General features: G+C 39.2%; 1 protein-coding gene across 1 annotated transcript; it reads left to right on the forward strand.

Moving 5' to 3' along the window:
* Nucleotides 1–7,036: 7,036 nt before the first annotated feature.
* LOC112273396 (uncharacterized) lies at nt 7,037–10,955 on the forward strand. Its single transcript, XM_024502112.3, has 4 exons — nt 7,037–7,889; nt 8,019–8,706; nt 9,124–9,568; nt 9,893–10,955. The coding sequence occupies exons 2-4, from the start codon at nt 8,152–8,154 to the stop codon at nt 10,273–10,275; spliced, it is 1,383 nt and encodes a 460-aa protein (XP_024357880.1). The 5' UTR covers nt 7,037–7,889; nt 8,019–8,151; the 3' UTR covers nt 10,276–10,955.
* The last annotated feature ends 5,168 nt before the right edge of the window (nt 10,956–16,123 follow it).

Below are 16,123 nucleotides of genomic sequence, written 5' to 3' on the forward strand. Positions count from 1 at the left end.
ATACTTTTGCAACTCTGCCAACTCTGTCTGCAATAGATTGTAGATTGGGCCAAAAGGCGGTTGTCTTCTTTCCTATAAGTCTATGGCGTAATCATGTGGTCGATTTTCCATTAGCATGTCGGCATTTTTTTTTTGAAATACGTCTTTAAAATCCTTATATTGCTCCGGTATACTTACTGTCGAGATCTTCTCCCTAGTAGTTGGAACCGCATAAATGACAAACGATGTGCCTCCCTTGGACAATCTTATAAATGCTCTTGCTTTAATAAATAAGGATTTCTCTATTCGGGGTTTTTTACTAGGCTTGCTCTTGAGTGGTTTTGTGAGAAAGGTCATCTTCTTCAACCTCCAATCTATGGATGGGTTTTACTTTTTCAACTCAGAAAGACCAAGAATAACAAGATTTGATGGGATTCTAATAATATTAAAAATAATATGACTACTATGGCCCTTAAATGTCACTTCTATAGGTTCTGATTCATGAGTGACACTACCTGAGAATAAAGATTAGTCATCTATGACCTCAACGTGATCAGGTTTGGATTTTTGTACTAAAAGGATCTTATGACGCTTCGCAAATTCTTTGTCTAAGAAACAAGCAGATGCTCTTGAATCTAATAATGCTAAGGTTCTCAGTTTCTGAGGGCCAATAAGCAAAGAGATTGTAAAGCAAAGGGCAAATTGAGCGGAAAGAAAGGAACTTGATTGTTGTTGCAATATTTCACTGTCCAGTCGCATTGTTCCTATTGTGGCTGAGCATCCTCGTTTTGCTGAACAAACGTGCTTCTAGTCCTAACAATATGTCGATTTTACTTCTTGGGGCAGTTTTCAACTTTGTGGCCTTCTTCACCACAATACAAGCATAGATCCCTTCCATACGCCGCTTTTTTCTTCTAGAGTAAGGGATTTGACACGTACTGCATCAATTTGTATGTCTTCTACCTTTGAATGTGAATTCACGCTGCTTACTCATATAGTTGGGGTGTGGCGAACCGTATGTTGTCTTGAACATTGATCTTGGCGGCATTGAAATAGGCAGTTATCGCACTTCACAGCTTGGCTAATAGCTTTGTTGAGCGTTTGTGGATTAAGAAGAGTTAACAACAAATCCTCCACTTCATCCCTTTAACTCCAATAGAATTGACTCATCAACGCTTCTTTATGCCAATTGATGTCGCATGCTAATTGCTTGAAGTCCGATGCATAGACTGATGTAGAGCGCATCCTTTGTCGTAGTGACCGGATCTTTATTGTAGCCCATCGAACCTTGTCGTGTTCACCAAATACTTTCGCAAATGCCTCCAAAAAGGTTTCAAAGTTGTTTAGTATGGACGATCGTTTTTCAAACAAAGGAGCAAACTATGATAGAGCTTGTCCTGTAAGTAAGGTTCAAACAAGCCCAACACGTGACTCCTCCATTGGATAGCGTTCGGGCTGTAAAACTGTTATCGACCTGATTTGATTGACAAATCCTCGAAACTTGGAACGCGTACCATCCAACTTATGTGGAAGGCTAACTCGGGGCTCTTTATGTTGTAGAACTAGCGGTGCTTGTCGAATCTGAGGAAAAGTTGCTTCTCCAAGTATAGAAGTTTGAGGCTGGTGCAACCTAAATTTTGCCATCCCAGATGCTCCATTATTATGAAGCCTTGCAACGACTCCTTCAATCTCTACAGTTCTTTGCAATAACGTAGCGAGGACATTCATGATAGCATCCAACTTGGACTCCGAACTTTCCATCATACTAATGTCTTAGCCTCCGGCCATTCTAAGAGAAGGACAGAAATGACTCTACAAGAAGACAATATTGGTTTAGAGGAGGGTACTCCGCAACCTCTAAAATGCCTTAAGAGCTTAAAGAAAAGGGATAATCTACTCTTTCGAAGAAGAATAAGACTCCAATATTGTAACAAAAAAAGTATCAGTTTAGAGGATGGTAATCCGCAACCTCTAAAATACTAGTATACTTCCAAGCAGAGGGGTAATCCACACTGTAATGAGGAAGAAACTAGCTTTGATATCTGAGGTGAGTGAAGTCTTGACAAACTATCACGGACACAAAAATTCAGACTCTAGATCTAACAAGAAGTTCAAGAAGAACTGGTAAGAACTAGATTAATCAGATGAATACAAGAACAACACTAGAAAGATGAGCTAAAGCTCCAAGAGATGTGTTGTCGAGACTGAAGAACTCTTCAGCCTCGATTCCAATATATACTTCTATTTAGGAAGCTTCTTAAGCAACTTCTATGAACTAAGAAGCTTCTAGAAGGTTCCAGAGACTTAGTTGTAGAAGGTTCTAGAAACTTGTCTCTAAAAGGTTTTAAGGACTATGTCCTTAACATCTTCTACCAACTAGGAAGCTTCCCAAGCATCTTCCATCAACTGAGAAGCTTCTAGAAGGTTCCAGAGACTTGCTTCTAGTAGGTTCTAGAAACTTGTCTCTAGAAGGTTCTAAGAACTATGTCCCTAACATATAGTATTAAACTATAATGGCTATTGCTAAAGATAAACACACTAGAAATTCTTGAATAAAGACTAAGGACTAAAAAGATAGTAATAAGAGTGAAGAAGGCTTCAATCTTGCCTCTATATATACTCTTAACTAGGAGCTACTTAGCAATGTCATATAGGACCTCCAAAATATGTTGACTTTACAAGACATGTAACTTAACTTGCAAGGCATGTTTTTTATAGGTTTTTCAAGCTATCAATACATAATTAACTTGTAAATGAAGTTTCTAACCTATCAATCAACTACAAACACATATAAAGTCAAAGTAGCATCTATGAAGCTTTTAAAAAACTTCTAGGAAGCTTTTCTAGAAAATATTATGAAATAAATTTACTTTTACCTACTTCTATTTAATCACATAGATAAATATTAAAATAAATATGTATGTTTGTGGCAACGAATCAATTTAAGATATAATTGACTATATATTAAAAAATAAAAATAAAAATAAAAAAAGATGAATATCAATAAAATACTTTTGTAAATAAAAAAATAAAAAATAATTTTTTTTAAAGAGCTTTATATTAAAACATTAAAATTAATACTTTGAAGATATTATATCAGCTAAGAAGAATGAATTTTAACATTCTTACAAACATACATTAAGCTTTGTGTATACAAAACTTCGAGTTACCTTCAAAGACTAGAATTCCTTAGAAATAAAGCTAAAATTGGCTGAAAACCTTGGCTCTTTAGAACTCCCTACACTTTGTGTTTGTTCCATATGTTATGCTTTATAACAAAATCTTTTTTGATATTCATGAAAGCAAGTTTATTTGATTTCAACTTTTCTAAGAATTAACCAATTCAGTTTTAGTATTGATTGCATAATTATTAAAATTATATCAAATAATGTGATTTACATATTGCATAGTTTGATGCACAGTATATTTGCTATAAATTTATAAATAAAATCTTTAGTTTTATATGAAATTAATAGGATCTTATTTCAAAGTGTTCTAGATATTATTTCAATTGATCGATTCTTTGAAAATAATACAAAAGTTATGGTAATTATAAATCATACTATTTTTTTTAATCATGAAAAATAAAAAATAAAAATGAAGTCAAAAAAATTAGAAATTAATTATTATAAAAGTTTGATTATTAAAAAAGATTTTCTTTATTATAAGAAAGTAGATTTATAAAGACTTTGTTGCTATGTTTTTTGTATTTGACTTTACAAAACTAATTTTTTTCAGATGTATGTGTAATTTATTTTATAAAAACTATTAGAATGATATAATATATTTCCTCCAAATCAAAAATAACTAAAAATATAATTTTTAATAAAATAATTATCTCATGAAAAACACAATCTGTTGAATATTTGCTTAATATTAAAATAGAATATTTATATATATATATATATATATATATATACAGTTATACGGACCAAAAAGACCAATACTTGTTATAAGCATCTTATTAATGATACAAACTCAAAGTAGGTAATCTTTTATCATAATTCATTTGTCTTCTTTTTCACCATGTAAAGTTCAAAAAAAATAATAAATAAGTAAATAAATAAATGAGAGTCAGCTACACCTCATGACCATGTCCTTTACATGGGGAAGAAATGACTCTTATTCAAACTAGCCAAACACTTATATCAACTTTAATCTCCACCATACTTGTACCATTCCATTTGTATGTACGTAGTCCATATACATATGCAAATGTATGTATGTAGTCCATATATAGATGCATATGTATGTGTGTAGTCCACATACATATGCAAATGTATGTATGTAGTCCATATATAGATGCATATGTATGTATGTAGTCCACATACATATGCAGATGTATGTATGTAGTCCATATATAGATGCATATGTATGTATGTATGTAGTCCATTACCAATGAGTTTCTCCTTCAAAATGAGCAAGTTGTGGATTACATTCAAAGTGTTCAAGGTTGTATGCCCCCCCTGCCTTTGTTAAGGGCCTTAGAGGAGGGGTGTTCTCAAGGAGACATACTTTTTTTTCTTCAATTGAGCAACATTCTCAGCCCATCAAAATAGAAAAGGTATTCTGTGAGTCAAATCAATTCTGGTTGCCAGTCAAGGCCAAGGTTCAGTTGAGGACAAACCCTACTCTCCCTTTTCCAGACACCCACTTCCTTTCTCCCTTTCAATGTCCTAATTTTTTTTTTTTTTTTTTTTTTTTAAATTCTTCCCCAGAAGGTAATGACCCATCACTTGGGTCAAGTGTCCCATCCCACCTTTCCTCATTTCCTTTGACTTAATCTGTCCATTTCCCCCTTTTGCATGGTATCCCTTTTGGAGTGAAGTAGGTTTAGCCGAGGTTGGGATGATACTTTTAGATGAACAAACAAGGTGAGATGTGCTTTGTAGGTGTACACAAAGTGAAAAAGGAGGGGATATATGTATGTATGTATGGATGGATGAATGGGTGAATGGATGAGTCTTGGTGCCCACTTACTTCTGTGTCCTTTTACTCTCTCACTCTAGTCCTCATGACTTTGTACTGAAGTCCTGATTTTCTAACTCTGTGACTTTATGTGGACTACTTCCATTCAATGAGCTACTTGGGGTCCAAGCAGTCACAATCCTTTGCTGCTCAGCAATGGATGAAGAACCCCATCATGACAGGGGCAGTGTGAACAAGGATCTAAATTGGTCAAAAACACAGTGTTGTTGATGGAAGAAGAAGACTCAATTGTCATAGGAAGAAGTGTCTTCCAAAGTTTTTGATGTTTTTGCTGTGAAATTAGGGCTTTGGGAATCACGTATTGGCTTTGCAGGACCTACCAAACAGTGGAGACCACTATTCTGTGGTACACCTCATGGGCCTTGAATTTGTTCTGGCTCTTTTGTTTGTGTTATCTGAATGCACTCACACACAAAAATCCTATCAGAAGTAGTGTACTGGAGGCCTGATGCAAACCCTAAAAGCATGTTAGTTAGTTAGTTAGTTAGTTAGTTTGTTTGTTTTTGTTTTTGTTTTGTTTATTTGGTCCTTCCTTCAAAATGATGAATATGAGAATCTTGACCAACACTACTGTAATAATAAAGTTCCATGCATTGAAAAAATGGTGCTTTGAAAAAATTGTAACTTGTTGTGGGTATAGTAAAAGGATTGTATTGTTAAATATTCTGATTACATTTTTGGTTTTTTAGCCAATTTTCTTTTTGGTTTTTCTGTAGTGATGAGCTTACCGTGAGAGCCAGCTCTTTGTTGTTAAAGACATTGCTCTGTTGGATTTCAGATTACCAAAGATTCTTCAATTTCTGATTAAATTGGACAAAGAAAAATTCAGTAACAATACCTTATTATTATTATTATTATTATCATCATCATCACCATCAATGTAATCCTTTAAAGATCCTTTCATGCAAGATCCCGCGGTAATGCCACTTATTTACTTTTCAAACACATGCAGGAAATGAACTACAAAATCTGTCATTCTGAAGGGGGCAACCCTAAATCCAATATAGAATTCAACTTGTTTCCTTTTTATTATTCCACGGTCCTAAGCCATCCAGCAAGAAGGGAAAGGTCCTATGACCGAGAACAGAGGTCCAAGTGAACGAATGAATAAACGTAACAGAATCGTTGCGGCGGAGCAATCAAAGATGGATGAACAACTGGGGCGAGTGGGGTATTACCGCTGGAATCTGAAGACCACGTTGATAGGGGGGTCTGCTATTCTCTTAGCGTCGTCGTCTGCCCTTCGACTTCCTCGTCACTTCCATTTTATTTAGGATCTGTATCTTGCTTCTGGCCTGCATCGAATAAGGGTCGTCCGTTCACGGATCTATTGCAGCTACACGCGTGAGAATAGAGTAGTAGCCTCGTCAGAGAAAGGAAAAAAAAACGGAGAGAGAGAGAGAGAGGAAAAAGGTCTGCTCTCGGAATGCCAGGGATCCGCTTGATTGCTCTCGACACAAGCGCTGCCTGCACTGGTAACAGTCCACTTTAATTTTTTAATTGTTTTTACGAGGGAGAGCGAAAGAGAGAGGAGAGAGGTTTTTTCTTACCTAAGGACCTCGTTCTGCAGTTTAACTTGCCTGTCAGGAGGTACATTTCTTGTACCAGCTTTGCTTCTGTGCCCTGCGACCAAGTCATTACATGTCTAGGCTTGGCGTAGAGTTTTTTCCAAGCATTACCGAAGAATTTCCGGAGAAGACTAGTGTGTGGAGTTTATCGTAAGAAAACTTCTGTAGAGGAGTTTTCCAGGAGTTTTCTAAGGGTGGAAGTTTGGAATGCGGGAATTATTTAAGGTTGCGCCTCCGACTGAGATTAGTCGAGAGATGTATGTTAAGACGAGGAGGGAGGTTGAAGAGGTCGTTGTTGGGGATGAATGAGCGAGGATAAGAGCCGGGACGTAGGGACCGCAGATCCTAGATGGCGGAGGAAAAGGCTGCGGGGTTGTCCACTGTTGATATGGTGACCACAAATGGCGACTGAGGTGAGAGATAGGGTGGAGGCTGTCCCAACGAGCAGCTTGTTCGGCTTTTACTGCATTCTTCGCTGTGACTGGTGTAACTGAAGTGGTAAATTGAGTTCTTACAGCAGGTGGAATGTAGGTCTTCCTTCTTGATTTTCTCCCGTGTTGGATTTGCGAGGATTCTGAGGATTTGCTGCAAGTTGGGCTAAGTTACGCTGAGTTAGCCATTGCTAACTAAGCGCAAGATTGCTGGTGCCTTGAAGAGTGTTCCATGGAGGAGCTGTACATGTCCTCTCGAGTGTCTCTCTCTCCATCTTCGTGCGTGTCGGGGTTTTCACCGTCCAAGCTTCTTTATGTGAAGTGGTTTCGTGTGGAAATTGTCTTCGCTGAGCTGATAAGGCTTTGGTCTCGTTGATGTACTGCCCAATCACGCTGATCAATCGCGTATCTGATGAAGACCATCATTCATCGTGGGGAAACATGAAACACGCAGCAAGTTCATTGTTCAGCATATCGTTGCTTGTCTTTGTCAAGGCTACGTATTCTTGTTGCATATCAAGATTGCGACCAGGATACGTTTTTCACCTTTGACACGCAGGAGCTGTAGCTTTCATTCCTCTTCCTCATCTATTCCGCTGTTGTCGCGAATTTTCGCAGGTCGAATCCTGTGGGCTGCACGCACGTAACTCCGTGTTGGAAAATCGTGTGCATAGTTCGTGTCTCCTCGATTCTGTGTGACTGCACATTTGTACATAGGTTTGCTTATGCTGCTGAAGTGTTCGGGCAGTATTTGCTTTTAACTTCTCGATAGTCCTCGTATACTTCTGAAATCTAAATGGTCATCCTTGACCTCCACCGAGAGTTACTCTGCTTTGGTCCACGAGTCTCTTAGTTTTTGCTCGAATCCAGCCATCTTGCAGTGTACTTATGGTATGGAGCGTCATGCGCACAGCTGAAGCAGGTATTTGGCCCTGGCTATCTTCTGGGTGCACTTGGAGGTTGAGGGGGTAAGGTGCTACGATGGTCTACTCTGTCTATTGTTATGTGAAAAGAATTATAGGTTCACGGATTCTAAGGGTTTTTGTCACAGATAAGAACGCGGATAGAAGTAGAAGGATCCTTGGCTGACCTGTAGCAGTTGCGGCCTGATGCTCGTGTCGACACTATCTGGGTAGGAAGCATATTTTGAACATCTTGGTGCAGCGGATCATGCAATAGGAGCTATGGGGATGGAGGATAAAGCATGCGCAGTGGATGTTACCTTGTGTGAAAGGCACATCGGGGCACAACCGGGGGGTGGTATATGCGCAATGTGTTTACAGGAAAAGCTGATTCTGTTATGGCGGGGTGAAGGGAATTCGAACTGGGATACAGAAGAGTTTTCTATTACGCCGCCTCTAGTCCAAGATAGTTGTGATACCCCCCCTGCGTGTGAGCCGTCGCCGGCTGATGCATATCCTGTCTACAAAGCAGGATCAGCTTGTTTGCCTCTCGTTTTTCACTTCCGAAATTTCCAACGAAATGGTGTGCACGATTCGAGCAAGTCCAGCAAGGTTTTGGCACGAGAGAAGATTGATAGGAGTTGTTTTGGTTTGGATGCTGATATGGATCATCAGCATCAATTCTCTTGCGAAATTAAGTCGATTTTGAAAGAACTGGCTGCATTGCACGAAAAGAAGAAGCTGGAGAGAGCTGAGAAGAGACGGTCTGGAACGGAAGGCGCGTGTCTTTCAGGCCGCCATCAACAACACGAGGAAGCTGCTGCTGATTTGTCACAGGTTGGACCAACTCCCAGTCATTTCGTCTTCCTTGGATTCCTTGTTCTATCATACAGCCCAGACCTTGTGCATTTCCACTTCATCTCGATGAAATATCTCCGTTCACGTCACATGACAAACTGTTCACATCTTTCGTTCATGTTGTGATTTCAATACTAGTTATGGAGTTTGCGACTGACATAATAAACACAAGCCGGATGATTTGTTTTAGTGTTTTGTAGAGGACTACTTGTCTAGTGGATGTCTCGAAGGAATACTTAGTCTATTCTGGGGTAGTTGTGCGCTTTAGTCACTGCATAGGAGTATGGCCGATGGACGCATCTCCTCAAATTTTGGATAGCTCTTTGGATGTTTTGGTAAGCAAGTCGTTATCATATAGCTTTCAGTGAAATCAATTTAATCTTTTCATTTGTGCAGGGTCCTATTCCTACATCGCCTGCTGGAAGAGACACAGAGGCGGTGCCTGGTGAGTATGAATTACCAAAAGCTAAAGCTAGCATTATCGAAGATGAAGATGAGGATGCAAGGTTCGCCAAGACTACCTTATGCTTCAACGCGTTGTGGCCAGGGCAACTTCGACCAAAACTGAACATGAAATGGGCAAGAATCTTGGTGAGCCCAATCCTATCAAGTAACAAAATAGCTCCTAGCAAGTCGGACTTGGCCAAGACAGTGAATGGTCGTCCTAAAGTTGCTGTTGAAGATAAACGACGGGAGAGTACCCGTGATTGTGAGATATTGGAAGTGCCGACAGGGATTAACGATTACAATGGAAGAGATCAGAGCACAGGTATTCAAAATATGCCGAGTCCAGCTGCGTCACGCTTACCGCCCCGACATGTGCAACGGATCGCAGACGAAGGTGTGTGTGTGTGTTAACTGTGCTCCTCGTCTACATGCTTTCGAAATTTTATTACAATTTATCAGACTTTACAAGATATTATTTTTTCAAAATAATTTCAGTAAGAATTCCCCGGCTAATACTGAGAAGTTATACGGGGACTGTGCTAGTTCATGCTTTGCAATGCAATTCTGAAAGTCATTTTTCTTTTTTCTTTTTTTCTTTTTTTATATTCTCTGGCTGTGATGAATTCGTTGCCTGTCGTGGGAGCTTACTGTGCCTTTTAATGATTTTGGATATTACGAATAAGTCAAGTGCTAATTTATATCGGGTTGATTTATTTAGATGGGGGTGCGATGGAGATCGACAAGGAAACTGCCATGCGCATGGAAGCATCTCGGATTACCGTGTTGACATGGTTGGAGAGTTTACCTAGTCCAAAGGCTGTTCACTTAAAAGAGAAGAATTATACGGGGTTCCCAGACGATCTGTCATTGGGCAACGGCGTGCTTGAAATGTGTGATGAAGAGGACGTAGCGTTTGATTATCAATCACAGGAACCAAAAATGGAAAATTTTGAGTTAGCTGATGGTTACAATTCCTTGAATCCTTTGGATCAGGTGGATGTTTACAACCACATCAGTTCTTTTGGGAAGTTTCTGCGAACCTTTCCAACTCAGATTTATGCTTCAAGTCGAATGCTTGACATTGAGATAGCAGCTCAATAAAGCTGAACAGTTTCTCATCAGCGAGTATGGCGGGAAGCAAGCTTGATTTGGTTAGGTAGACAACATCGATCTGAAGCTGTTGCTAATCGATACAGTTTGAACATTTCTACTGGCCGGGTGGCATTCGAAGATTGCTGCAGCCTCTGGAGCTATGCTTAATATGTACGACAAAAATCATCTGCTGTAGCAGTGAATACCTGCGTGTGTGATTTTATTCATCTACTGTTTCCCAATATATCCCTGGTTGTGTGCCGGAATTGAGCTTGACCTGAAGCATAGGAGATGCTCCACGTCTGCACAAAGAAACAACGGGTTTGGAGCTCTTTATTTCGGGGGCCGATTGGATTACTGAAGTCAATGCCAATATCTCCTCAGTCGCTGCGAATTTATGTAGATTGTCCTCACATAAGCTTGATTTGGAGTGATTTCCCCGCTGATGTTTGTGGGGGTCCATCGCCAGCTGTTTCAGTGGACATTCTTGGAAGCTGGGGGATGAGTTAGTCTACTTTCTGGGTATGCCCCTACGGACCATGTGCTATATGCTTGAGAGATGCTTTTTCTTGGTTACAATATTGTGCAACAATATTCGGGGGTTTTCATAACCCTTTGAAAGTACATTAATTGTAAATAAAATGTCCAGTGTGGCAGGTGCTTCGCATTTGCCTCCAGAAATTTTCGCATTCACCGACACCATGTGTGTCTACTTTGAAAAATGCTTACAGGTTTCTGCTGAACTGCACCTGTATTGCAATTTCTGAGCATGAATTTAAACGGACAATGCTTGTGAATGTGCAAGCGTGTCATGTAGTGCATTAATCTCCAGCTGACAGCTTTTGACCCTCGCAAGAACTATCTTTTGAAACAAATGATTATTTGACGTCCTGAGAACTGTCCTTATCCTACTCGTTATCTGTTTTCGTGCACTTGAGGATGCTGACTGAATTTTGAAGGGTAACATTCTCTTGATAATTGCGCCATCTACATTAGGAACGTAGGGAGTAACAGGGTTCGTAAAGCTCTTCAAAGCTGCGAATTCAACCAGCTTGCTGGGAAGATGTCGGAGAACTGGCCCAAGTACATTACTTAGTTAACAGAAGGTACATGGCTTCTGGAGTAACTAGGCGTTTCAAAATTGTGTGGCCTACACGGAAGTCACTACTCATTTAGCTATCTCCGAAAAACCGAAAAAAAACAACCTCGGTCTAGTATTATAATGCATCTGTCGTAATTGGTGCAGCATTCACAACCTTCGTACCAATCACGATGTTTGGAATTGTCAGCATCTGAATGAACAAACATAAAAACCTGCGTTGGACACGCTTGCCATAAAGACCGTTTGTCTGGATTTTGAGAACCGGAAACAATTACAATAGCCTATGTCAGAGTCAGCACCCATCTTTTGACTCGTTATGCGAGAGTAATTTGCCGAGTTCATGAATGGGTGGAGTTTGTGTAAGATTCCTCCTTATATTTCCCGAAGGAATGCTGCTTTACCATCTAGCCTCTTCGATAAGAGACAACATGCGATGGTATGAATTATAGGGTCTTAGTCTGAGTTAGAGTTAGGCCCTCTAAACTTCGCCTGATCAGTCTGACATCATGCCCTCACACTGACTACGCCAGTGTAACAGGAAGCTCGCTGCAACTTTGGAGGATTGCATAGACAACACAAAATAGAGCTACACCTGCACACAAGCTAGAAACCTCAGATCCACTACAATCTAGCATCCAAAGCCAAAACCTCTTCATTGACGCAGATTCTCATGACCAAGATTAATGTGATCTAGCCCTGCTTCTTTCAGTCATGAACCATGGGGTTGATCAACATCGGTAAAAATCGTGAGCAACGAGGCAACGACTGACTACTTAACGAGGGGGGATTCCATTTGCACGTCGTTAGATAGCTCCGTCTTATCTAATAGTGTTCAATTTGATTGGAACCACAACCGAAAGTCAGTAAGGTCATGCTGGATTTGGAGATGGGTTATTTCAACCTCGAGTTCAAGGGATTTAGGGGGACTGAATGCGCAGAAGATCCGAGAGGCTGGTAAGGAGTGAGAAATGAGGATGCTATGAGCGCGCCAGGTCCAGTTGGGTCCTCTGAAGCGAGAGTTTGATGAAGGATTTAAGCGTGTAGTCCACAACTTCTGCAGAAGGGCCGTTATGGTTACGTTGCCCAAAAACCGTCTTCAATATCAACTTGATACAACTAGTCTTCCAGCTGGTCTGTGCAACTTACAATCCTGCAATAGAAAATCACCCGACAACTTTGAAGCTATGTTGGCCAGGTGCCTACAGAGGAATCATCGGAGAGGGATCCCAAACCACTGATGAAAGATGTGGAAAAGCATTGAATCTCGCGTCATGGTTTGTTTAGAGTTAGTACCGACAGTTGGGGCCGGCGTCATAAGCGTGTACCTTTCTGGAGATCCTCAACCTCTGTGAACCAACAAGGCGGACGGATGGGGAGGAGGTTATGGTTATATTGAGGAGGGCTTACCAAATTCTTGGTGGTACCCTCATCCACCAACTTCTTCTAGGATTTGTGTGAGTGAGTGACTGCAGTTGCTTTGCATTGTTGGCACAAATCACAAGTTTGTATCTCCATTTCCGGCCTCGAGGTTCCAGATTGGTCTCAACTGCACCCGCTTCATCTAACCATAGATTCAGGAGCTGCAGTATGATTCACGCTAACCAAGTTTTTGTGCAGACAGAAGTGCGCGTGTGTACACATTCTCAATTGTGATGATTTCTAATTTTTTTTAAATCTATGTTTGTACTGAAGTTTGCAGCACCTGGTTATTTCTGGGCTTCGATCTGCAAAATGTATGGGCATCGACTGTCCTGAGTGGAACATCGTCGTGAACGATGTCATGCGAGGATCCCCTTCACTGTAGCAGCTACAGTTGGAAAGAATGAAAGCTTTTAGAACACCAGGATTTCAGTGAACGTTGGAGGAGGGACTGGGCTACTGGTGAGGGATATTGTTAAGAAGTATCCTCACGTTCATGGCACTGTTTTCCACTTTTCCCACTCTATCGCTGATGCTCCTGGTATGGAAGGTTTTGCTCCACTTTATCGGCTTGCCAAAAAGCATGTTCACCATCTTCATTTCGAGATTCTCTTGGGTGTTTGACCGAGTGTCTTAAATGTTTGGTACCTCCTCGAAAACATGAACGTGTGAAGTGTGTGGAATGTGATATTATTGAGAGCATTCCTACAAGCGCCGCAGCCTTCATGAAGGTAAATTTTCTCCCTCAGCTCTTGTCCGATCACTCGTGTCCTCGACAAGAACAGAAATCACGTATGTGAGCAGGGGATTCTAGCTCATGAGCTTGTTTCAGATCCAGTACCGAACTAAAATCCTACACTCGGCGAATTGGTATAAACCTCGACAGTCATGGTTTAATGTTGCAGTTATGTTTACCCTATAGTGAGCTATCAGAACGCTCTGAAGCATGAATTTACACACGCAAGACCCCTTTTGAAATTAATGACATTCCATGCTTGGTCTCTTCTCCTTCTAATCCACTATTCTTGTTACATGAAAATGGCTCTGAAAGAGTCCACACATCATGTGCTGTGCCGCGTGAGAGTTTATACAATAAAAAACGAACATTTTAAGAGGAATCTAAACGACCCATCTGTTGCTCTGACTGAAAACTGGTGCATCAAATAGAATGCTGTGAGTTTGTGCAACTCCATGTATGGATCTCTGAAGGCGATCCCTGCAGACTCAGGAAAGAGAAATCATTTTGTTTTATCCTATTGTTTTTCTGGTTGATCACAGCAAAAAGTGTATTCATGGTGAAATCTAAACCGGGAGATTGTAAAAAAAACATGTATTTGGTCAAGTCCTTGAGAAGTAAAACACTTCTGTGTTCGCTTTTGAAAAGTCTCATTGGATCCAATCCTTCATGCTACATTTGAGACACACCTTTTGTATCATTTCATTACTAGCTCCACTCACAATAACGTCTGAATACCTTAAACCGTCAACTTAAGGTTTTTCAGCTATTTCGGGGGGTTTTTTTTGGAAAAATATTGTTTAGGGTGGAGAAATGAGGTTTTGTTGAGCTCCGAAAGAAAAAAAAATTGAAATGCAGCAATAGTTGAATTGATAAAAAAATTCAAAGCGAGCGCCCAGGTGCGACCAAAAACCACGAAAAGGGGAGGCAGAAACTGTATGAGCAATTGGCCTTACTCCGCTTGTCAGCTGCTTGAAATTGCAAGAACTCGAGCCCCAAAACCATGTGTGCAACTGGCCACACTTCACGACTTGTAGAAAGCCCCTCAGCCACTCAAAACCCATTTTTCATTGGGCCAGCACCAAGCCACATGTCAATATGGATCATTGACATGGATGCTGAATAATATTAAAAATAAAATTTGTAAAATATAAAAATTATACAAAATATATTTCACATGAGTTGTGAATTCTATATAATACAAAAATATGAATCTTGTAAAATATAAAATATAAAATTTACACAAAATATAATAACTTGTGCAAATGTAATTGCGGCAAGATTTTCCAAAGAAATTGGTTGCATGCTTTAGTTGTTTTTGTCAAATATATATAATTACTATGTCATAATTAAAAAAATATTTATCCATCAAAGTTTATGTTGTTGCCAAGTTCACTACTTGTTTACTTGATATGCACATAGCTTATATAATCACCTCTCATAATGTTTGTACAATCAATTTTGTTTGATTATAGAATATATTTGCCGCAAATACGAGTCTTTATTTTGCATAAAAACAAGGACACATGCATGCAATAAATATACTCTATGTCTTTGTTAATATATGTACAACCTCTTCCATAGTGGCTTATAATCCTTCCGTAGTGGCTTATAATCCATGAGCTTTTACATGGAAAAATTTGATGCAGCATTTTGTGAGCATTCTATACAGTAATAGAACATTTATTACAAGTTATTTGTTGGCATGTATGCATGGATTGTTTTTTTTTTGCTTCATTATTATTTTATGATATTGATTTTATTTACAATAAAAAATATCCCAATCTTAGGTGACTGAATTGTGAAAGTGATTGGCGGCAAATGAAACCAATGGCATATGATGATATGGGTGCAAGAAGGTGTCATAGGAAGTTGACATAGATGAAGTAGACACACAGATGCTAGTTTGTGTTGACTGAGTTGTATTGCTAAAGTGTAGGGGTCATACCTCTATTTTTGCTCATTGAGTATTAGATTTAAGCCTAAGTTTAATAAGTCTTGTCAATCTTCCTTGAATAATGGTTGCTCTTCTTCTAATATTTATACAATGTATTGGGATAAAATTCAAGCATCTTAATGCAATTTCACTTCTTCACAAAACCAAGTATACATGAAATATTGAGTGCTTGTTTGCTTGGGTTATCTTCAATCATTTAGATGCTTAGCTCTCTACCCAAATTTGATAACCATGCAATAGAGTTTATAGTGTCGCTTTTTTATTTGTTAGATTACTTTTTTTCTAAAAGAGAGTATCAATGATATATCAATACTGGTATTGCAATGCATTATAAATAATAGGAGGATTTTTTTTTCGTTCATCCAATTTAAAAGATAAAAGAAGAAATGGATGAATTTAGAATATTACTTTAGATAAAAAATTGGCTTAGCATTCCAAGGAAAATGTCAATTTCTTGTTGTCTTTTGCATGTTTAAATTTCAAGGACCATCTTTTGTGAAGTTGCTGATAACTCTTGACATTGGTAAAGATGAACTAACTGAATTGAAGGAGACAATTCTAAGTTGTTCATTGTCCTACTTTAGTATTGTAAGAACTACCTCCATTTTCTTACATAGTGATGAAGTTGATATAAAAAATAAGG

The sequence above is a fragment of the Physcomitrium patens genome, chromosome 20 (assembly GCF_059467195.1).
Source record: "Physcomitrium patens ecotype Gransden chromosome 20, ASM5946719v1, whole genome shotgun sequence".
NCBI lineage: Eukaryota > Viridiplantae > Streptophyta > Bryopsida > Funariales > Funariaceae > Physcomitrium > Physcomitrium patens.